The 25,427-nt window shown below is 45.4% G+C and overlaps 1 protein-coding gene across 1 annotated transcript in view; it reads left to right on the top strand.

The window, feature by feature from the left end:
- The window catches only part of LOC132865856 (zinc finger protein 850-like), a 1,522,149-nt gene extending 1,498,201 nt beyond the window's left edge, over positions 1-23,948 (top strand). Inside the window, exon 11 of the mRNA XM_060898348.1 lies at positions 22,273-23,948. Coding sequence (XP_060754331.1) covers positions 22,273-23,559 — 1,287 coding nt within the window. The 3' untranslated portion in view covers positions 23,560-23,948. The remainder of the gene's footprint in view (positions 1-22,272) is intronic.
- The last annotated feature ends 1,479 nt before the right edge of the window (positions 23,949-25,427 follow it).

Genomic DNA, 25,427 nt, shown 5'->3' with positions numbered 1-25,427 from the left:
TATTTTTGTAGCTGTCTGTTTAGAGACCAAAACACAAGGGACAGATATTTATCAGAGAGGTCTGATTCATAGCACAGCTTTGCTATGTCAGAAGTAAAGCCTTTTATGAGAAACCTTTCCTTTGCCTAAATTATGATAAAGCCTTGCCTGCATTTTCCTACAGTTACTAAATTCATCTCGGAGCTTGTCAGCTGTTTTGTGAATCTTACGATACAGTCAAAAACCTTTAAATCAGCCTTCGTGAGGCTTAATAATATTGGTATGAGCCATTGTTCTTGTTTCTGTAAACCTCATTTAAAGCCATATACAGTGGGGCAAAAAAGTATTTAGTCAGTCACCAATTGTGCAAGTTCTCCCACTTAAAAAGATGAGAGAGGCCTGTAATTTTCATCATAGGTATCCCTCAACTATGAGAGACAAAATGAGAAAAAAAATCCAGAAAATCACATTGTCTGATTTTTAAAGAATTTATTTGCAAACTATGGTGGAAAATAAGTATTTGGTCAATAACAAAAGTTCATCTCAATACTTTGTTATATACTCTTTGTTGGCAATGACAGAGGTCAGACGTTTTCTGTAAGTCTTCACAAGGTTTTCACACACTGTTGCTGGTATTTTGGCCCATTCCTCCATGCAGATCTCCTCGAGAGCAGTGATGTTTTGGCGCTGTCGCTGGGCAACACGGACTTTCAACTCCCTCCAAAGATTTTCTATGGGGTTGATATCTGGAGACTGGCTAGGCCACTCCAGGACCTTGAAATGCTTCTTACAAAGCCACTCCTTCGTTGCCCGGGCGGTGTGTTTGGGATCATTGTCATGCTGAAAGACCCAGCCCCGTTTCATCTTCAGTGCCCTTGCTGATGGAAGGAGGTTTTCACTCAAAATCTCACGATACATGGCCCCATTCATTCTTTCCTTTACATGGATCAGTCGTCTTGGTCCCTTTGCAGAAAAACAGCCCCAAAGCATGATGTTTCCACCCCCATGCTTCACAGTAGGTATGGTGTTCTTTGGATGCAACTCAGCATTCTTTCTCCTCCAAACACGACAAGTTGAGTTTTTACCAAAAAGTTCTATTTTGGTTTCATCTGACCATATGACATTCTCCCAATCCTCTTCTGGATCATCCAAATGCTCTCTAGCAAACTTCAGACGGGCCTGGACATGTACTGGCTTAAGCAGGGGGACACGTCTGGCACTGCAGGATTTGAGTGCCTGGCGGCGTAGTGTGTTACTGATGGTAGCCTTTGTTACTTTGGTCCCAGCTCTCTGCAGGTCATTCACTAGGTCCCCCCGTGTGGTTCTGGGATTTTTGCTCATCGTTCTTGTGATCATTTTGACCCCACGGGGTGAGATCTTGCGTAGAGCCCCAGATCGAGGGAGATTATCAGTGGTCTTGTATGTCTTCCATTTTCTAATAATTGCTCCCACAGTTGATTTCTTCACACCAAGCCGCTTACCTATTGCAGATTCAGTCTTCCCAGCCTGGTGCAGGTCTACAATTTTGTTTCTGGTGTCCTTTGACAGTTCTTTGGTCTTGGCCATAGTGGAGTTTGGAGTGTGACTGTTTGAGGTTGTGGACAGGTGTCTTTTATACTGATAACAAGTTCAAACAGGTGCCATTAATACAGGTAACGAGTGGAGGACAGAGGAGCCTCTTAAAGAAGTTGTTACAGGTCTGCGAGAGCCAGAAATCTTGCTTGTTTGTAGGTGACCAAATACTTATTTTACCGAGGAATTTACCAATTAATTCATTAAAAATCCTACAATGTGATTTCCTGGATTCTTTCCCCCCATTCTGTCTCTCATAGTTGAAGTGTACCTATGATGAAAATTACAGGCCTCTCTCATCTTTTAAAGTGGGAGAACTTGCACAATTGGTGGCTGACTAAATACTTTTTTGCCCCACTGTATTGATTTCGTGTAAAAAAAAAAAAATGTAAATGTGGTATTTTTCTACAGGTATTCAGGAGCATGCAGTGTGAAGAATACATCGATGTCAAAAGAGAGACGCATGTGAATTGGATGAGGTGAGCAGTACACTAGCTGTTGGGTCATTTTAGTGATTTGATTTTACAGCTCCTCATTTGTTGGAAGAACTTTATCTTCATGTCATTGATATCTCCACCATACTTTCTCCAAGTCTGTAACTCTGATCTGATTTTTTACCTTTTTCTGAAACGTTGCCTCACTCTTTTAGGTATGTGAATTGTGCCCGTAATGAAGAAGAACAGAATCTTGTGGCATTTGAGTATCAAGGGGGAATTCTGTATCGTTGCTGTCAATCCATTAACCCAGGACAGGAGCTCTTGGTGTGGTATGAAGAGGAGTATACCAAAGAACTCAGTCCTGCACCTACAGGAACAACCAGACAGCAAGGTGTTACTTTTGTCTAAGGCTACGTTCACACTGCAGGCTGAAGTGACTCAAATCCGATCTTTTCGCCCATATGTGACCTGTATCCGATCTTTTATTGACAATATGAATGACACAGATCCGATTTTTTCAAATCCGACCCAGGCCGTTTGGATATGTGGTCCTAATTCCGATTCCTATCCGCTCTTTTCATATGCGACTTCAGTCTGAACCGCCAGGTCGCATTCATCCGACTTACACGTCATCAACAAGCCACAAACGTCACTATTCTGCGCTGAAGTAGGTGGCGGGTCTCTCAAAAAAAAGTTACAACAACATGGCGCATAATCACGGGCACAGATACAGGTTGGGACTCGTCCCACCCAGATTTAAATTCACCTCGCTCGGTCCCCCCCACTTATAGGGAGGAAAAAACGTCTATGCTGTCTTTGTTTGCATAAGGCAAACCTCACGGAAAAATCAAAAGACTAATTACCATTCGGTTTATTGAGGTGCACAGCAGTGTATACATAGTTGCAACAACTCACATAAAACAAAGACTGATATTCGGTTGGTTGAGCTGCGCAGACTGCACTTGTTGCGAGCTCGAGCTTGGTTGCTATGGTTACTAACAACAAGTTTGACAGGCATATCGGGGTTGGGGTTGGTTTGCTGGCAGCTTTGTCCCCCCCCCCCAGTTTTTTGTCCCTCCCAGTTCAAAAAACATATCTGCGCCCCTGCGCATGACATCAATGCGAGGGACGCTTCGGGCTGTGAAGGTTCTGAATCTTCTCAATGGAAGGACGCAGAGGTTAGGGAGCTGATTTCCATTTGGGGGGATACAGCTATTCAAGCTAGATTGGATGGGTCATACCGCAACCGGGCGGTTTTACTTCCGTAAACACTGGCCATGCTCACTGCGTGTGACGTCGTCGTATCCTGCAATGCGCATGCGGAACACTTTTAGGTCGCTTCTCGTTCATACTGAGTATCACATACAAGTCGCATATATTTGTTAATGTGAACGACCTCACAAAAAAATCGGATTTCCCAAAAAAATCGGAATTGAGCATTAAGCCTTGCAGTGTGAACGTAGCGTAAGAGGTTATAGAGGTTATTTTCTGCATCATTTCATGACGTTTCTGAGGCTACCAGTGTTTCTGGGATGAAAGCTGTTGTACAATGCAGTCTGCAATAACTAGAGCATTCCCCAGAGAACTCCTTTTGGCCTGTTCCACCAACCAAATAGGTCTTCTCGATCATATGACCGTGACCAACCAGAGAGGGTGAAGTCTATCAGCTTCCTTTGAGACACGTGAAGTCCGCCCACTGCATATCTTGCTATTGCAAAACTGACTACAGTGGTGCTTGAAAGTTTGTGAACCCTTTAGAATTTTCTATATTTCTGCATAAATATGACCTCAAACAACATCAGATTTTCACCCAAGTCCCAAAAGTAGATAAAGAGAACCCAGTTAAACAAATAAGACAAAAATATTATACTTGGTCATTTATTTATTGAGGAAAATTATCCAATATTACATATCTGTAAGTGGCAAAAATATGTGAACCTTTGCTTTTTTTTTTTAATTTAATTTTTTTAATTTAATTTTTTTAAAATTAATTTGTATCTGGTGTGACCCCCTTGTGCAGCAATAACTGCAACTAAACATTTCCGGTAACTGTTGATCAGTCCTGCAGACCGGCTTGGAGGAATTTTAGCCCATTCCTCCATACAGAACAGCTTCAATTCTGGGATGTTGGTGGGTTTCCTCACATGAACTGCTTGCTTCAGGTCCTTCCACAACATTTTGATTGGATTAAGGTCAGGACTTTGACTTGGCCATTCCAAAACATTAACTTTATTCTTCTTTAACCATTCTTTGGTAGAACAACTTGTGTGCTTAGGGTCGTTGTCTTGCTGCATGACCCACCTTCTCTTGAGATTCAGTTCATGGACAGATGTCCTGACATTTTCCTTTAGAATTCACTGGTATAATTCAGAATTCATTGTTCCATCAATGATGGCAAGCCGTCCTGGCCCAGATGCATCAAAACGGGCCCAAACCATGATAGTATCACCACCATGTTTCACAGATGGGATAAGGTTCTTATGCTGGAATGTAGTGTTTTCCTTTCTCCAAACATAACGCTTCTCATTTAAACCAAAACGTTCTATTTTGGTCTCATCCATCCACAGAACATTTTTCCAATAGCCTTCTGGCTTGTCCATGTGATCTTTAGCAAACTGCAGACGAGCAGCAGTGTTCTTTTTGGAGAGCAGTGGCTTTCTCCTTGCAGCCCTACCATGCACACCATTGTTGTTTTGTGTTCTCCTGATGGTGGACTCATGAACAGTAACATTAGCCGATGTGATAGAGGCCTTCAGTTGCTTAGAAGTTACTCTGGGGTCCTTTGTGACTTCACCGACTATTACACGCCTTGCTCTTGGAGTGATCTCTGTTGGTTGACCACTCCTGGGGAGGGTAACAACGGTCTTGAATTTCCTCTACTTGTACACACTCTGTCTGACTGTGGATTGGTGGAGTCCAAACTCTTTAGAGACGGTTTTGTAACCTTTTCCAGCCTGATGAGCATCAACAACGCTTTTTCTGAGGTCCTCAGAAATCTCCTTTGTTCATGCCATGATACACTTCCACAAACGTGTTGTGAAGGTCAGACTTTAATATATCCCTGTTTTTTAAATAAAACAGGGTGCCCACTCACACCTGATTGTCATCCCATTGATTGAAAACACCTGACTCTAATTTCACCTTCAAATTAACTGCTAATCCAAGAGGTTCACATACTTTTGCTACTCACAGATATGTAATATTGGATCACTTTCCTCAATAAATAAATAACCAAGTATAATATCGTTGTCTCATTTGTTTAACTGGGTTCTCTTTATCTACTTTTAGGACTTGTGTGAAAATCTGATGATGTTTTAGGTCATATTTATGCAGAAATATAGAAAATTCTAAAAGGTTCACAAACTTTCAAGCACCACTGTATATAGTAAACCACAAGGTATTGTTGTAGTTTTATTCATCATGCCCAGTTTAACCAGAAGTAGCGTAAAATGCATGCCCTGTGGATCCCGAGTGGCACAGCAGAAAAGTGTTGTCCCCGTCATCCTCCCCATCATCCAGATATTGCCACTTTCAAATCCTGATGATGCCACAATCATCTGTGGTTGGGAGCTCAAGAGAGCAAAATTGTCTGGGCTCTCTGGGGGGGGGGAATGGCATGCTCTCTCTTCTCTGCCCTGTCAGTTACACTGGCCAGTCATGGGTGTGTGAGAGCACATTTAATAGGAAGTAAGTGGATTGGGCTTTCGTCCAAGTGTGCTTTGCAGCCCCCTGACATTGTATGAGTAAAACGTGGTCAACTGGTGTTTCTTGTCTTGGAGGAAGCACATGATAGCCCTCCCTGGTTGGTAGCTGTTATGTGATACTGGAGAGGAGTCTGATGGGTGGGAATTGGCCATGGCTAAATTAGGGAGAAAATTGGGGAGAAATCGGGGGGGAAATGCCCTGTCACAGCAAACACATAATATAGGATAATGTTAGACCTCCCCATATTACAGAAACACTGGGGGGATGTCATTATAATGCCTTCAGTGCAATATAACCAGCTGGCTGGAAAGAAGTTAGTTGAACACACACATGCAGTGTGTCTGAACCAAGTGAAGTTGTTAATTGGATAATGCAGATGTCAGTCAAACCCATCAGCCATTATACTGTAGGTGTAATTAATGATTGTGTATTTAGGTTGGTATAAGTGATCAATCTTTAATAATTAAATGGATTCAATCACATCGTTTAATTTGACTCATTTGAATTGAATCCTACCATGCAATCAGTCTCATTGAATTGTTTGAAGTGAATCATTCAAGTGAATCATCCAGTATTTGATATAACTCAGAATTTTGATCACTTCCCAAGCTGCATCCAATTTTCACTTGCACCTTAATAGTTCTTTTGCGATGTGGGCGACTTCAAAGTATCGAAACAGCAGACAGACACCACACAAAATTCCAGTTATAATGGAGTTTATTATAACAAAGATGAAAAAAAAAGTAAAAACAAAAGAAAGGAGAAAAAAGAAATTTGAATAATTGAATGGCAGCAGAATGAACTCTTCTATGAACAGAACGTGTGTGTGTAAACAGATTTAGCTTTGTAGGCTAGCTGGACAAAGGGATGCTAGACTAGCATGTGCTTTTCCAGGCTTAGTGTGTGAGATAAAATTAAAGTTAACAATTAAAATACATTCAAACAGTCATCCGTGGTATATATGTATACATATATGGCTTCAAATGTAGGCACAGGAGAATTTGCTATAAAGGTTGAATTGAATCAGGACTTAAGATTTTATCTAAAGTTGAGTAAGGCCTAGTGTGGAGAACAAAGGAGGGGGGAGGAGTTTGCCACGTGTTTCCTTTGTGGAACAAAGAGAGCTGGCTCTGCTTGCTGGCTAAGCATGCAACAGGGCCTGTATGTAGACAAAAGCTTTCAGACTGCTCACCCCCCCCGCTCTATAGTATTATTCGATTTACTGAAATCTTAATGAGGTCAAGATATGCGTGAGTAATGAAATTAGGATGTTGAGAGAGAGAGAGAGAGAGAGAGAGAACATGCAAAAACTTATTGATTAACCAATTTAAATCAACAATAACAAATGATAAAAATTAATATTCAGTGTGCACACTTCATTTCCTGCATATAACTTCACACTAAGTGAATAACTAATTTCTAAAACTAGTCTTATTGCCCCAAATGCCAGTATTACTTCTAAATCTCGCCTTTTGTAGAAAGCACAGTCTTTCTGGAGAGGCAGGTCTTCTGTAGGGAGAAGAAGAGGTTCTGTGAAGAGGCTTCATAGCTCTTGAGAAGGAAGAGCTCTGTTCAAAGCACCGTGCACGGGTCCAGGAGGGTCCAGCCGCTTCCCGAACAGATGAAAACAAAGAAAAACTGCCTTTTGCTTGCAGTTTTCGTCAGGGCTTTGAACCAGAATTTTTTTCCTATTGGTTCATTCCGAACAGAAACGGAATTTTAACGTTTCCGGTTTTGGGTTCCACCATTAAATAGATGTTCCCGAACCGGTTAGAACAAAAAAATTTCGTTCCCGGAACGGTTAATTACGTTCCCTGTCAGCTAATGGCTATAAAGTTATGTCTCTGTCTCATCCAGCTTAAGCCAAATGTAGGCTAATTCTATTACAACCTTCATTAAATAAGACAAGAAATAATTCAAAACAATTATTATTTCAAATGTTGGCGATTTGGATTCTCAGTATGTCTTCCCATCTACACAAACAGAAAAAGTGCCAAAAATGAAAGATAATTCATTTAGTTTGTTACCAAAGGCTAGTCAGGCCCTATAGAGGGCTACCGCATGACGTCACCGCGCCGCGAGATTTTGTCAGGCGCCATATTGGAAGACCAAGTACACATCTATGCAAGTACATACATACATAAAACAAACTACACCTGAAATGTAGCCAGGGCCGGTTCTGCCCTAATCTGGACCCGGGTGCAACATCGCGCAACCCCCCCCCCCCCCCCCCAAAAAAAAAACACCAGTCTAAATCAGGACAACCATCACATAACTATAACTATAAACATTTTATATCAACTATTTTAACTAAATGGGTAAATGGGTGTTGCGGTTCACTATTGGTGGGTGGAGCACAGAGGACGGCAGGACAGAGATCAGGTTCACAATAGCGTTTATTGCTCAACTTTTCAGTTTCGCACACACTCTCCCAGCCACACGCATACACACACACGCAAGTCATCGGGTGCAGGAGAGACTCCCCTCTGCTCTCGCTCTCCCTCCTCATATAGGGCGCGGTCACTGGGAAGACACACAAACACAGGTTAATTGCTCTCAGGTGTAGTGATTTTTGCCACTTACCTTCCCTGACTCCGCCCTCCTGTCACAGACCGGCGCTTGACCACGCCCCCGCTGCCACATACCCCCACCGCCCGACTCAGGCCGGGCGGCCGTCCGGCCTGCAGCCGACTTCCCCCCCCCCCCGATGGGAGAGGAAGTCCGCCACGACCATCTGCGCCCCCGGCCTGTGGACCACCTTGAAATTAAAGGGTTGGAGCGCCAGATACCAACGGGTGATCCGCGTGTTGGCATCTTTCATGCGGTGGAGCCACTGGAGGGGCGCGTGGTCCGAACAGAGGGTGAAAGGGCGCCCCAGCAGGTAGTACTGGAGGGTGAGAACCACCCACTTGATGGCCAAACACTCTCTATGGTGCTGTAGCGCCCCTCATGCACCGACAGCTTCCTGCTGATATACAGGACAGGGCGGTCCTCCCCCTCCACCTCCTGGGACAAAACCGCCCCCAGTCCTCTGTCCGACGCATCGGTCTGTAACATAAAGGGGAGAGAAAAGTCAGGGGAGTGTAGAAGTGGCCCCCCACACAGTGCAGCCTTTACCTCCGAGAAAGCCCGCTGGCACTGCTCCATCCACTGGACCGGATCTGGTGCCCCCTTTTTAGTGAGATTAGTCAGCGGGCTGGTGACGTCCGAATAATTAGGTATAAACCTACGATAATAGCCAGCCAGCCCCAGGAACTGTCTCACCCCCTTTTTGGTCTTGGGCCTCGGGCAGGCCGCAATTGCTGCCGTCTTATTAATTTGGGGACGCACCTGCCCGTTGCCCAAGTGGAAGCCCAGATACCGTACTTCCACCCGCCCAATCGCACACTTCTTTGGGTTGGCTGTGAGCCCCGCTCGCCTCAGCGACCTAAGGACGGCCCGCAGATGTTCGAGGTGCCGCTGCCAGTCATTACTATAGATGATAATGTCGTCTAAATACGCGGCTGCGTAAGTGGCATGAGGGCGGAGGACTCTGTCCATCAGCCGCTGAAACGTAGCGGGCGCCCCAAACAGCCCAAACGGAAGGGTGACGAATTGGTGTAAACCAAATGGTGTGGAAAAGGCCGTTTTTTCTCGGGATAGTGGAGTCAAGGGGATCTGCCAATATCCCTTCGTCAAATCCAGCGTCGAATAAAAGCGAGCAGTGCCGAGTCGATCGAGCAACTCATCAGTACGAGGCATTGGGTACGCATCGAATTTAGACACCGCGTTGACTTTTCTATAGTCCACACAGAACCGGACCGACCCGTCGGCCTTGGGTACCAAGACCACCGGGCTGCTCCAGTCACTGTGGGACTCCTCGACGATGCCCATTTCGAGCATGGTCTGAAGTTCTTCCCGAACCACCTTTTTTTTGTGTTCGGGTAGCCTGTAAGGGCGGCTACGCACTACCACCCCCGGGGGCGTCTCTATGTGGTGCTGTATGAGGTTAGTGCGACCGGGCAGGGGCGAGAACACATCCGAAAACTCGGTCTGCAACTGGGCGACCTCCGTGAGTTGGGAGAGGTGGTCTCCACAGGGGACCGGAGAGGTACGTGATGCCAATGTCCCTTTTTGAACCTCCGGCCCCAGCTCCGCCTTCTCCGGAACCACCGACACCAACGCCATGGGGACCTCCTCGTTCCAGAATTTAAGCAGATTGAGGTGGTAAATCTGTAGCGCCCCACCCCTGTCTGTTCGCCTCACCTCATAGTCGACGTCCCCGACTCTCCGTGTGACCTCAAAGGGTCCTTGCCACTTAGCGATCAATTTGGAGCTCGACGTGGGCAACAGTACGAGTACCTTATCTCCCGGTGTGAACTCTCTAAGGCGCGTACCCTTGTTGTACAGGCGGGCTTGCCGTTCCTGGGCCTGCCGCAAATTCTCCTGAGTTAGGTGGGTGAGCGTGTGGAGTTTTGCGCGCAGGTCCATAACGTACTGAATTTCATTCTTACTTTGTGAAGGTCCCTCCTCCCAATTTTCCCGCAGCACGTCCAGGATGCCGCGCGGCTTACGCCCATATAATAATTAGAACAGGGAGAACCCCGTGGAGGCTTGGGGGACCTCTCGCACTGAGAACAGCAAGGTTTCGAGCCACTTATCCCACTTACGTGCGTCCTCACTTACGAATTTCTTAATATTTTTGAGGGTGCGGTTGAACCGTTCCACTAAACCGTCCGTTTGTGGGTGATGCACGCTGGTGCGGATCGGCTTAATCCCCAATAACCCATACAGTTCGCGCAGTGTTCATGACATAAACGTAGTGCCTTGATCAGTCAGAATCTCTTTCGGGATTCCAACTCGGGAGATAACGCGGAAGAGTGCCTCTGCAATACTGCGTGCTGAGATATTGCGCAGAGGCACTGCTTCCGGGTATCGCGTTGCATAGTCCACCAGAACTAATATAAAGCGGTACCCTCGTGCTGACCGATCTAATGGCCCGACGAGATCCATCCCAATTCTCTCAAACGGGGTCTCGATTAACGGTAGAGGGCGCAAAGGCGCTTTTGGAGTGGCCGCTGGGTTTACTAACTGGCATTCGCGGCATGCCGTACACCACCTACGGACATCACCGCGAATCCCCGGCCAATAGAATCGGGCCATTATTCGGGCTAGTGTTTTATCCTGCCCCAAGTGTCCAGCCATGGGATTAAAGTGAGCCGCCTGGAATACCAATTCCCGGCGGCTCTTCGGAATTAAAAGCTGCGTGACTCGCTCCTTAGTTTGAGTGTCCTGCGTCACTCGGTATAATCTATCCTTCATAATCGCGAAGTAGGGGAAGGACGGGGTGGCGTTCGGCGGGAGCGTTTGACCATCGATTACTCTCACTTGGTCAAACGCATGCCGCAGAGTCTCGTCTCGCGACTGCTCTAATGGGAAATCCGCGAGGGATTCCCCAAGAGAGAGAGGAGGAGCCGGCGGCTCCTCACTCTGACGCGGAGATGACGTAGACGGCTCTGTGACAGCTGCTCCCGCCAAAGCGACACCGGGACCTCCCCCTGTCAAATGGCAGGACCCACTCTCTACTAGGCGCGTCATTAAACCCCGAAATCCCGGCCAATCAGTCCCCAAAATTAGAGAGTGGGTAAGGCGAGGATTAACCGCCGCCTTCACTATAAATTTTTCCCCTCTGAAAATAATGTGGACCGACACCAAAGGGTAGCGGTGAACATCCCCGTGCACACACAACACTTTCACCCCTTGTGCTCCCCCCAATGCCTCGTTTTGAACCAGGCTTTGGCGAATTGAGGTCTGATTACAACCAGAATCCACCAACGCCTGATATGTAGCCCCTTGGATACTCACCGGTATGCGATACGCTCCGGCCCGATCGAGGGCGGCCTCTGGCGCGTCGGGGATCCGAACCACCGCGCCCACTTCCATTGCTGTGCACTGCTGTTGAAGGTGGCCCGGCTCCCCGCAGCGCCAGCAAACCGGCCCAGGCTTTCCCTCTGCACCGGTGATCTGGGGCTCACTCACCTGAGGTGGGGGAGAGACAGACACAGAAGGGAGAAACGGGAGGGCACTGCGGGTGCGGCAGGCCGGCTGGGGTGGAGCCGGCCCCCGCCTCCGCGGTGGGGGAATGGGGCGAGGACGGGACACAGGAGGAGGGGGAGAGAGAGAGAGAGAGAAGAGGAGAGAGGAGATGATGCCATCTGCTGTCCTGCCGCCGGGACAGCCGCCAGATGATCCTCCGCCAGCTCGACTGCCTGATCCAGCGACGCCGGGCGGTGGTACTGGACCTACTCTGCGGTTCCTGCTGGTAAGCGGGCGATGAACTGTTCCAGTACCACCTGGTCGACGATTCCCTCGGCGTCGCGATCGTTGGCCCTCAACCACTGCCAGCAGGCGTCCCGGAGCTGCTGGCCGAACGCGAACGGCCGGCCGACTTCCTCCAACCGCAGCGCGCGGAAGCGCTGGCGCTGTTGATCCGGTGTGCGCCCCACGCGCTGGAGGACGGCCCGGCGGAGGTCCACGTAGGTTAGCCGGCGGTCGGCGGGGAGCTGTAGCGCGGCCAGCTGTGCCTCTCCCGTTAGCAGGGGGAGAAGGCGCGCCGCTCCATCGGCCACCCCGAGGCTTCGGTGACCTGTTCAAATAACGTGAGGAACGCCTCGGGGTCGTCCTGCGGGCCCATCTTGGTGACAGTGAGGGGAGACGGGCCCGCAGTAGGAGTGCTGGTGGACCCCGCCGACGCGAGGAGGTGCTGGAACGCCTGTCGATCTTCTTGTTGGGCCAACACCAGGGCCTCGAACCGCTCTTCTTGCTCCTTTCGGAAGGTGAGTAGCACCTGGTGCTGGCTTTGCTGGGCCGTGGCGAGGGCGTGGACCAGTTCAGCAAACGTGGAGGACTCCATGGGGCTGTGAGGCTGCTGTGCTCCAGATCCCGGGTTTCGGCACCACTGTAGCGGTTCACTATTGGTGGGTGGAGCACAGAGGACGGCAGGACAGAGATCAGTTTCACAATAGCGTTTATCGCTCAACTTTTCAGTTTCGCACACACTCTCCCAGCCACACGCATACACACATACGCAAGTCATCGGGTGCGGGAGAGACTCCCCTCTGCTCTCGCTCTCCCTCCTCATATAGGGCGCGGTCACTGGGAAGACACACAAACACAGGTTAATTGCTCTCAGGTGTAGTAATTTTTGCCACTTACCTTCCCTGACTCCGCCCTCCTGTCACAGACCGGCGCTTGACCACGCCCCCGCTGCCACAATGGGCTATAATAAATAAGCCTGCAGGCAGCCACGGCGGGCTGCCTCAGAAAAGTAACCATTTGTCCTACCTTAAAACTCGTTTTGCATTTTCTGCCTCCTTTTTTGTATTTTCAACCCTCCGTTTATTTTCTTTCCTTTTCTGAAAACCCGATTTGTGTCCAGACATTTTGTTCTGCTACCAACGAACTAACTCATCAGGTCTCGTCTCTCGAGTCCGCGATGATTCCCGTGGGAAGAGCAACAACTGATACATTTTTACAAACAGCCAATAGGGAGGTTGCATCGTTGAGGATCTTCTTTGCTTAGACGCTCAGTAATGGAGACGTGATAGTAGTCCACCTTCCCGCTCTCTCCATTCAGTCAGCGAACGTCACACAGGAAGTGAACCCCAGCGGGTCATAGAAACTTGCGCAGGAGAAGAATGGCTTTTTTATTTGTAGGCTACGGAAACTTTGAGGAACGAAATAAAAACCGGTATTAACCGGTTACCATTATTTTTAATAAGCGTTTCTGTTCCGGAACATAAAAAAATAATAAAGTTTCTGGTTTCGTTTCTGTTCCATGTGAAATAGAAAAAGTTCCCGGTTTTCGTTTTTGTTCCTTGAACCGGTTCAAAGCCCTGGTTTTCGTATGTACTTGAAAGAATAATTGAAAACCGGTTTATAACTTGCTTGAGTTAAAGCGCGCGTGTTTCCGGAGTCTACCGTGATCAAGAGTAGACAGGAGGAGGGGTAAACGAGCTGAAGCGTGGTTTCGGACGGTCCGATAGCGAGCGTCCTTTTATGCTCTGTTCTCCGCCGAGTTCAGACACCAGAGATGAACAAAATGGAGTCTTCCCAGTATTTTATGGAATCCTGAAGAATGTGATGTACGTGATCCCGCCCAGCCGTGACATAGGTCAACGCGGAAGCTGGCTGGGAGTTGTAGTTCTTAGACACAAGATAGCGCATGGTACCTACATTCCCCCTTTTGGTCTCAGGGGTATGACGGAGTCGTAGCACTGAGAGCACCGTATCGTACCATCGCCGTGTCCATAGTCCTTGAGGTAGACTTGTTCTGTACAGTTCATGGTGTCCTGTGAAGACTGTGTAAACTTGTGAGTTCCAGTGAGACAGTTGGAGGTAGAGGCATTTGGGCATATAATCACCATAGGCACTTGGGCATATAATCACTATCTAACTAGATTAGGGTTACCTCAAAATTTAAACAGTGAACGCTACATATATTTCATTTCAGTGAACGCTACATATATTTCATTTCAGTGAACACTACATATATACTTCATTTCAGTGAACATTACATGTATACTTCATTTCCTACTCAAAGAAAATAATAAAACCAACAAAAGAGAGGAAGTGGAGTAGAGAAAAGAAGTGTTAGTGTTTAGGGTGTTAAACCTAATCTTCTGGCAAGGTAACGGCAGCAGGTGGTTTGGCCAGAAAGCGTGCGCTACTGTGGCCAAAGCTGTCAGGGACGCAGACCCCCTTACCCAGCCTGGCGTGTCGTGCCGCTATTCGTTTGTGTAGCATCACGCGATGCCAGCGGAAAAGACCCAGCCATTGAGAATAAGTCCCAAAACAATCAGACTTATGGTAAATTCTAGGTCAGGTGACTCTCTGACCCGGTTTTGGGAGACTATGGTCGAAACTCCATTCTGACCTAAACTAAATTTCACCGTTTTGGTCCCTTCAACCAGCAGTTGCTGTTGGAGGGTGTTACTGATCTCAAGATCATAACCTTCGAATGCATCTATCATCTCAATCTCCGAATCGTACCGGTCAGTACTAAGATGGTGTAGGGTGATGTCACCTATGTGAATGGTGGCTCCCTGTGGTACACTAAGGAACACTGTTTGGTTTGGGATTTTCATTCTTGTGGCTGTGTGGTGCTGGTTGTATGACATCAAGATTTCAGTTTTTGGAGTGTTAACAACCCACCGACTACCAGCTCTCTCTACTCTAATTTCCATATCCTCGTCCTTTGTGGATATTTGACCTACACACTTTTGTTCGGGCGCTTTCGCCCTCAATCCACTCAGGCGATCTGTAGTGTCTCTAATGAATGGGTTGCTTGGGCAGACCCAGTGGATGTCTTTAGTGGAGGTGCACATCTCTAGGTTGGGAATAAAATAGACAGAGGGGTTGTCGTCATGGTATGCTACCATGGGTGGTGTCTGTATGTGTATACGGACATTGTTTTTCAGAAACCCACGTTGAGGACAGACTTAAGTCTATATATGTTGTTTTTCTCAATGATGGGTAGATTTAGTATGAAACCTATCTCTAAATCTTGTGGACTCACAAAAATGGGGATAGCACTGCCAAGACCATAGGCCAAGTGTATTTGCGATGAATACACACTAGTAGTAATAGCAGGCTTTAGTATTTTATCTACCATGTTATACCAAAGGGTTATTACTTTTATTGGGTTGGCAAGTCTGACCGGGAATGTTAGTGTACACTTATGGGTGAGTGATGCATACAAGCCAGGTGGACAGGATGGGCCTAGCTATCGTCCACCCCCTTTTGGAGTGAGGACTGTTCAAAAGGTTTGATTCGATTATTATGGACCCATCGATATGAGAGCATTTGATTAGGTCTGGATGTCCTAATGCGATACGCGACGAAGAACGGTTTTCCCACGATCGAAAGGTCTCGACCAGGGTGGTAGGAACTTCTCTAAGATTCGGGCATAGTAGGCCTTGTGTCCTTCTACGCTTGAATCGAGATTCTTTTGGGCACCTGTAAAGGTTGACTGTAGGTGGCGTTGTAGGTCGGCGACATGTTGATGTGCGGTGTATGCAGTGGCGATGCTCATGGCCTCTGGTTTGTATATGAGATGCGGGGGAAGAACCATTTCTCGCCCAGTCATCATCTCAAAAGGTGTGACTCCAGTGGTGCGATGAGGGGTGGACCTGATGGCCATTAGCACCAAGGGAAGCTTCACATCCCAATCTTTACCATGGTGGGTGACATACTTTCGCAGCATGCTCACAATGGTTTGATTGGCTCGCTCAACCTGACCAGAGGATTGAGGGTGGTACGCGATATGGAATTTCGCCTCGACGCCTAACATGCTCCACAGCGCAGCCATTACACCAGCAGTGAAATGGGTGCCTGTGTCTGAGTCGATGGATAGAGGGAGGTTTTTCAAAGAATTGTGGCCACTAGGGGGAATCGCGATGTCTGGTGTTCCGACACCAGACTCGGTGTGCAAAGACATGAACTGAAGTTGATTGGAAATTTGATCTCGCGTGGCGCTTGGTTGATTGGTGTTCGCACTAATCTCGTCGCAACGGGTTTGTGCATGTTTTGTGGGATCCAACGACGGTGGGGTTTTGTTTTGTGTGAAGCTGACTAAGTTTATGTTGCAGGGCTTGGTTGGGATTGGGTCGCCTTGTGAGAGCCGTGTTTGAGAGATGGTGGTGAAGACTTTAGTGCGCGTGAGAGGCGCGTTTTGTGGGTTTGCCTTCACCACCAGGGGGGCCCTACATCCTGACCCTCGCCTGCTGTTTCAGAGGGATCTCCTCCCCCTTTCACGAGATATACCCGTGGTTCCTGGCCTAGTCATGCCAACGGACAGCTTTTGTCATTTTTCTTGGGCTCTTTGGTTTTATCGGTTGAGGAATTTGACTGTTCCTGTACCAGTCTTCTAAATTCAGCCAAGCAGGCCTTCAAAGAGTCCAGCTCTGAGTGGGACTCATCAGGTTGGTCCGAGTCACTGTGTCGGCTACCTTTGCCCCTATGTTTAGTGTTACGGTCGGAACGCTCCTGCCATCTCTGGTCAGAGCGGGAATGACGGTTTTGCTGCTTACCGCCTTGTTCCTTATGACCATTCTCATCTGATGAGCGGTTGCCATGGTCACTGTGGCCTTTCCATCGGTCTCTCCTGGCCTTACCTTGCCGATTCTCCCACTCACCTTGGTGATGGCTTGGCAAGGGGCGGTTTGGACCGTAGTTTCTCCAGGTGGGTCCCCCTTTTGGAGCTTCGCTTTCTTCTAAGGTTAGCGGGGGCTTGTCCTCACCCTGAAGACTAAGGACTCTGGGATCATCATCGTTTCTATCTGCGGTTTTGACAATGGTCTCCCAGGTCATTTGGGCTAGTTGCCTAGTTTCCTTCATCGAGTAGCAATTTTGCCGACACATCAGTGTGACTTGATTCCGCACGCATGGGTGGAGGTTATGTAAGAAAAGGGATTTGAAGCCCCTATCTTCTTCTAAACCTGGTGCATTGCTACCCTGGAAATAGGCAGTATGTAGCCGTCTATAATATTCACGAGGCGCCTCAGACCATTTTTGTTTGATTTGTAATGCACACAATGTCGCGGAGGTTTCATCCATGTACGGCGTATATTCTTCTCTCATGTAATTGCGAAGTTTCGAATAACTATCGCGAACGTTTGTTGGTAGTGTCTCTAAAAAGGCACGAATGCTGCTACTGGAGGTCTTCCAGACCAGTTTAAGCTTCTCTCACGTTGTGGCTCTCAGTAGGTCCATCAGGCATCGGTCAATTTCTCGTAAATAATCATTTACGTTGGTTCTTTTATTATCGGGATCGAATCGCTGGATATCTTTGGCAAGTAGGTCAATTTGCCATATGCGGAGGGCTTGGTGCGTGTCCTTACGCAACCCCCTTCGCTCTCCTGAGTGCTTACTATCTGAGCTACTCTGGAATTGCTCCCGTTCCACACGAGAGTCGTAGTCTGATTCACCCGAAGGCGGATCAGGGAAGCTGTAGCGCACTGACCTAGGTGTGCTACGGGCCTGGGCTCGGGATGAGCGCAGGGCGACTCCACCCTGCTAGACGACGACGGAGTCGTGTAGCGAGTTGATGGAGGTTGGCGGGATGCCTGGTGCTCGACCAGGTAATCCTCGGTGTCCAGTTCGGACGCCTCTTCCCGCTCTAAACTTTGACGCATGGTTGGGGGTCTCTCACGCCCCTCGTGCCCTTCTTTGGGGTTCTGCTCCTTGGCAGCCTTTCCGGCGCCTTTCTCGGCTTTCTCCAGCCTTTCGGCGCACTCATCAAGGGAGTCCTTCAAGAGGCTACGCTCCCTACATAGATCATTGACCTCAGCCGTCAGCTCGGCGTTGCTGGAGGTCAGTCTATCAACTTCTCCGCGGAGGGATCTGATCTGTTGATCAGTATCCTGGAAGTGTAACAGGAATAGTTTACCTAGTGCATCTTGGACACTGATTGTTGTTCTCTTTGGATCTCTCATTTGTGTTATTGAGTTGATTATGTTAGCTTGGCAATCATGCCTACTCATGCCCCTAATGGTTGCCCTTTCGGAGTCAGAGCAGTGAATGAGGTCTGCGATGACCTCAAAAAGAGACACGTCTTGGCCGTTGTCTTCAGTTTCTGAGACACGAGGGGATGTCATTTTACTTAGATTGGGTATTGGGTAATTAACCAATCAATGAGTCAATTATTAATTAATTATTATTAATTAATATTAACTATGTAATTAATTAATTAACAAGGTTTGTTTTGTTTAGAAATGTTCTCTTATCCTAAGTTATCAATAGGTTGTTAGAATTTGTGATATGGTTATCACACTCCTGTTGACCATTTTAACACACCTGGGGATATACCTTAGCAGTTGCTGAATCAAACTGATAGTTTATCTGTTGCAACAATACTCAAGAAGTCGACAAACCAAATGCCTCACACGGGGCACCAATTATGTAGGTGTAATTAATGATTGTGTATTTAGGTTGGTATGAGTGATCAATCTTTAATAATTAAATGGATTCAATCACATTGAATTGTTTAATTTGACTCATTTGAATTGAATCCTACCATGAAATCAGTCTCATTGAATCATTCAAGTGAATCATTCAAGTGAATCATACCAGTATTTGATATAACTCAGAATTTTGATCACTTACCAAGCTGCATCCAATTTTCACTTACACCTTAATAGTTCTTTTGCGATGTGGGTGACTTCAAAGTATCGAAACAGCAGACAGACACCACACAAAATTCCAATAATAATGGAGTTTATTATAACAAAGATATAAAAAAAGTAAAAACAAAAGAAAGGAAAAAAAAGAAATTTGAATAATTGAATGGCAGTAGAATGAACTCTTCTATGAACAGTGTGTGTGTGTGTGTGTGTAAGCAGATTTAGCTTTGTAGGCTAGCTGGACAAAGGGATGCTAGGCTAGCATGTGCTTTTCCAGGCTTAGTGTGTGAGATAAAATTAAAGTTAACAATTAAAATACATTCAAACAGTCATCCGTGGTATATATGTATACATATATGGCTTCAAATGTAGGCACAGGAGAATTTGCTATAAAGGTTGAATTGAATCAGGACTTAAGATTTTATCTAAAGTTGAGATAAGGCCTAGTGTGGAGAACAAAGGAGGGGGGAGGAGTTTGCCACGTGTTTCCTTTGTGGAACAAAGAGAGCTGGCTCTGCTTGCTGGCTAAGCATGCAACAGGGCCTGGTATGGAGACAAAAGCTTTCAGACCGCTCCCCCCCCCCCCCCCAGCTCTATAGTATTATTCGATTTACTGAAATCTTAATGAGGTCAAGATATGTGTGAGTAATGAAATTAGGATGTTGAAAGAGATAGATAGATAGAGAGAGAGCGAGCGCATGCAAAAACTTATTGATTAACCAATTTAAATCAACAATAACAAATGATAAAAATTAATATTCAGTGTGCACACTTCATTTCCTGCATATAACTTCACACTAAGTGAATAACTAATTTCTAAAACTAGTCTTATTGCCCCAAATGCCAGTATTACTTCAAAATCTCGCCTTTTGTAGAAACACAGTCTTTCTGGAGAGGCAGGTCTTCTGTAGGGAGAAGAGGAGGTTCTTTGAAGAGGCTTCGTAGCTCTTGAGAAGGAAGAGCTCTGTTCAAAGCACCATGCACAGGTCCAGGAGGGTCCAGCCGCTTCCCGAACAGATGAAAACAAAGAAAAACTGCCTTTTGCTTGCAGTTTTCGTATGTACTTAAAAGAATAATTGAAAACCGGTTTATAACTTGCTTGAGTTAAAGCGCGCGTGTTTCCGGAGTCTATCGTGATCAAGAGTAGACAGGAGGAGGGGGAAACGCGCTGAAGCGTGGTTTCAGACGGTCCGATAGCGAGCGTCCCTTTATGGTCTGTTCTCCGCCGAGTTCAGACACCAGAGATGAACAAAATGGAGTCTTCCCAGTATCTTATGGAATCCTGAAGAATGTGATGTACGTGATCCCGCCCAGGCGTGACGTAGGTCAACGCGGAAGCTGGCTGGGAGTTGTAGTTCTTAAACACAAGATGGCGCATGGTACCTACAATACAAATCAATTGCAACACATTTGCTTTATTTCCGGAGCATATGTAATGGTTATATTATCAAGCAATTTAACAAGCAATAACAGTTTTAGTATTTTTATGGAATTCAATAATTCCACAAGAGTCATACCATGGAGAACTTATCTTTTTAATTATGTTAAATTTTAGCTCCTTAAAGTGCATATCACCGGTAAATTCAGGAGCAAGATCAATGTAATTCTCCTATTTTATATTAAACTTTGGTCAAATATCTATAACATTCTGCATTCTCTGAAATTTTTTTATCTTGCGCAATACCAGAAAAATTCAGTTGAAATCAAGCCGTTTGAGGCGACTCAGTCCGCCTCTGGAAAAACTTGGCATTTGGATTTCCCGGCAAACACTGATTTTCGTGATGTTGCGTGCGGGACGCCTCCCTCTGAATCCTACATCAGCATTGGTTTGTTGATGAGAAAACGACCTGGTGGTTTTCTGCAAATTTCTTCAACGTTATCACGTAATTATTAAAATGGTTAACAGATGTATCATAGGAGGGTGTAGCAACACCAATCATGATGGGATTAGTACTCATCGTTTCCCAAAAGACTGGACAATGAGAGAGAAATGGGAGCACTTGGTCTACACAGGCTGTGCACTGAAACCGTGCAAGCGCTCGGAGCCTGCCAGCGCTTCCGCAGGTGACGTCACAAATCTGGCTCCAGACTCCCTTGGGATTTTTCCAGACGCATTTTACTATTTTATTTTTTTTCTGCTGTCGACAGATGGCCTTGGGCAAAATTACCCTTCTGGATGAGTGTGTAAAGGGACATACTTTTCATATATAAAAATAAATAAATAAATTGGTCCAGGATATGCACTTTAAACTCTTGCAGCTGAAGGACTTCAACATGTTAAGGAACAAATGGTGTCTGATGAATTAACGAACAATTAAACACATGGAGGTTTGGTTGCTTTATTACTACAAATCACACCGTGGCATTCTTCAAATACTGCAGTAAGGAAATTCCTACTGCTGCAGACCTACTTGAATGCCATCTGAACCGATGCAGTGTGTCCCTTTTTTTTTTATACGCCTACATTTAAATTAAATGACTATTGTTATATGTCTTAATTTATGGATGTTGGCTTGCTTTCATCATTTACATTAATAAGAATCATGGGGCTTCACAAAATCTCACAAAACTTAATTTCATGAAATTAGTGTGTAATTGAAATTAATAAGTGTTTTAAACTTGACAACCTAATCCATATAAAAAATCCAGATAGAAAATACATATTTGCTTGTGTAAATGCTACTAGAAACTATTTGCAAATAAATCTATCCATATCCAGTTTGATAAATAAGGCCCATTTTTGGATCTTTCAGAACCTTGAATGTGAGGGCCGAGTTTCCTTCTCAATCCTGGATGAGATGCAAATAAGGCTAGGCTTGCCATTACCGAGACTTGACATGATGTCCAACAGGAGCCAACAACTCCCCTTTGGTCGCTCAGACACATGGGGCTATGGCCAATGCTGTGCATAGCTGCTGTTCCAGGACCTTATTGAATCTCCCAGTATTCCAAGCTAGAGGCTGCTATATCTTATCTGCTAAAACCTTTTGTTTTTGTCTCAGTCTTAATTCATGTAGAATCTTGATTAAGTTTCAGTAAAAGCACTCCTTACATTGGATTAGTGTTATATTTTATAATCTTGTTGCATTTCATGTTCAATTTGTTATTTTTGTCCTTTCATTTCTCCAGAAGTAAAGAACGCTCTGCTGCAAGTCTTTTCATGCTCCACATGCCCTCGTTCCGATGCATCTCCAATTTACCTCAACAAGCATATCAAGAGATGCCACTATGAAGAGTACGTGAGACTGCGAGAATCAGGAGAGATTAAATATAAGCTTCAGATCCCCTCCAAATGCTCCAGTCGTCAACCAAAATCAACTGATATTATCCATTCTGATACTTCCCATAATGATATACAGAAGGAAATTCACCACTGCTCAGATTGTGGAAAGAGTTTTAGTTATCAGAGTGCACTCAAGACACACCAGCGCATTCACACAGGAGAGAAGCCGTATCACTGCTCACAGTGTGGGAAAAGTTTTACTCGTCAGAGTAATCTCCAACAACACCAGCGCATTCACACAGGAGAGAAGCCGTATCACTGCTCACAGTGTGGGAAAAGTTTTACTCGTCAGAGTGCTCTCCAACAACACCAGCACATTCACACAGGAGAGAAGCCGGTTCACTGCTCACAGTGTGGGAAAAGTTTTACTCGTCAGAGTAATCTCCAACAACACCAGCGCATTCACACAGGAGAGAAGCCGTTTCACTGCTCACAGTGTGGGAAGAGTTTTACTTGGCAGAGTGATCTCAGACGACACCAGCGCATTCACACAGGAGAGAAGCCGTATCACTGCTCACAGTGTGGGAAGAGTTTTACTCAGCAGAGTGATCTCAGACAACACCAGCGCATTCACATAGGAGAGAAGCCATATCACTGCTCACAGTGTGGGAAGAGTTTTACTTGTCGGAGTCATCTCCAACAACACCAGCACATTCACACAGGAGAGAAGCCGTTTTACTGCTCACAGTGTGGAAAGAGTTTTACTCGTCAGAGTGCTCTCCAAACACACCAGCTCATTCACACAGGAGAGAAGCCGTTTCACTGCTCACAGTGTGGGAAGAGTTTTACTTGTCAGAGTCATCTCCAAACACACCAGCGCATTCACACAGGAGAGAAGCCGTATCACTGCTCACAGTGTGGGAAGAGTTTTACTCGTCAGATTGCTCTCCAACAACACCAGCGCATTCACACAGGAGAGAAGCCGTTTCACTGCTCACAGTGTGGGAAGAGTTTTACTCGTCAGATTGCTCTCCAACAACACCAGCGCATTCACACAGGAGAGAAGCCGTTTCACTGCTCACAGTGTGGGAAGAGTTTTACTCGTCAGAGTCATCTCCAACAACACCAGCACATTCACACAGGAGAGAAGCCGTTTCACTGCTCACAGTGTGGGAAGAGTTTTACTCGTCAGATTGCTCTCCAACAACACCAGCACATTCACACAGGAGAGAAGCCGTTTCACGGCTCACAGTGTCGGAAGAGTTTTACTCATCAGAGTGCTCTCAAAAAACACCAGCGCATTCACACAGGAGAGAAGCCGTTTCACTGCTCACAGTGTGGGAAGAGTTTTACTCGTCAGATTGCTCTCCAACAACACCAGCGCATTCACACAGGAGAGAAGCCGTATCACTGCTCACAGTGTGGGAAGAGTTTTACTCGTCAGATTGCTCTCCAACAACACCAGCACATTCACACAGGATAGAAGCCGGTTCACTGCTCAGTGTTGGAAGATGTTTGCTTGTTTAGTTACATTCAAGTGCACTAACTCGGACACTGCATGATTTAAAGTTGTCAAATTAAATATGGTTATTACAGTTTTGACTGAAAATGACCTGTACTTTGAACTTTATTTTTCATGTTACACTGGTCAACAATTTTTCAGAAGTTGTCTGCTTCAGAGATGAAGTTGGCTATTATGAAATTTGGTGTGTTGAATTAGAAGTGACAGTTAAGCAGCTGATTGGCTATGGCTTCCAAGATATTTAAGATTTTAAATTTTATACTTATGTACATTGTGTAGATCGTAAATGTTTTAAATATAAATTTTAAAACTAGGTCTCTTCATGTGTTTATGGTCGGTTTACATGATATTTCACTTGTTCTCTTTATGTAACACTAGAAAATCAGCAAAAAGTTTATATAAATAAAATGTATTATGAACCAAATTGCAAAAAACAATTATGTATAAGTACTGAATAGGTTTCGTCCTTATTCTGTGTGCGCGCAGTGGGTTTTTATTTATTTTTTGGCAGCTTGTCTCTTGTATTCATGAAACGGAGCATCTCTTGTCAAGCAAAGACTTGATCTCGAGTGCATAGCACTGTATGATTTTTTTTTTTTTTGAGCTGATATAAGACCAGTTTGTTCAGCAGAGTGATGTCAGTTGACTTATGAATGCATCATCAGTGACTTCTAGGAATAACCTAATGTCATGTATGATGCAATACCGGCTTCAGATTGCATCATTCATTGTTTTGCCAAAAAAGTAAGTACTATCCAAAGCCACTCATAGATTTATTCATAGAGCCAATCTTGAAAATGAGCCAATGAACAATTTTAAGTTTCATTTTCGTTCTCAGAGATCCAGAATTAGTAAAGTTTGACTATATTTATTTCAGAAGCATTTTGGCTGTAGACCAGTGTTCTATGACTGTTTTAAAATCTGTAACCTTATAGTGATGTTTAAAATGAGACTGTTAATGTTTTCTTTTGCTCTTAAGTAGTCACTAATTACCACCATACAAATAATGATTTAACTGTAACACTTATCAGTGTAGTACTGCAGCATGAGACTAATTGTTGATGGAATTATTACTGATCAGGATTTTAATGTTCAATGGAAATGTCGATCAAACCAAATGAGTACGGAGCACTTAAATGAAGCTCGTCCAACTATATGCATCCGCCTCGTCTCACTGGTTGAGGAGAAGGCATCAAAGTTGTTTATAATAATCTAGGAATTGCACAAAAACCTGAACAAAAAATTCAGTATGCTTGAAGTTCTTTATCCTAATGTATGTCGCTAAAAAAAAATCTATGCAGTTGATTCACCTAATTATTTACAGACCCGTGGTTTAAATTCTGAAGTTCTTTCTGAATTTGCGGAATTTCTCAAACCTGGTTGTATCTTTCGACAACAAATTAAGTGTTAGAGACATTATTTGTTTTGATCACCTGCAAGACTCTGAGAACAGCATCCGTGTCCATTCTAGATTCAGTAGGGGTGAATCAGAATGTCATAGGACCTAACCCTATTTTTGTTCAGGTTTTTGTATGATTCCTAGTGGTCACACTCTTGATCTAGCACTTGCATTTGTATTAAATATAGAAAATATAGTCATACTTCCACAGTCTGATGGTCCCTCAGACCATTACCTCATCTTTTTTGAAATGTCTTAACAATAATATATGCACCTTGCACGCCATCATATCAAAAGTACATTCACAGCAACTACTGCATAAAGTTTTATCAGTAGTTTCCCAGAGTTATCAACTATGATTGGATCCCCATTAGACCTCACAGAACTTGATCAGACAACTGAATGCTTTGAGTCAACATTCTGCTTTACT

The sequence above is a fragment of the Neoarius graeffei genome, chromosome 18, assembly GCF_027579695.1.
Source record: "Neoarius graeffei isolate fNeoGra1 chromosome 18, fNeoGra1.pri, whole genome shotgun sequence".
Lineage (NCBI taxonomy): Eukaryota > Metazoa > Chordata > Actinopteri > Siluriformes > Ariidae > Neoarius > Neoarius graeffei.
Note: the sequence above shows the minus strand (reverse complement) of the source record. Positions and strands in the feature narration are given on the sequence as shown.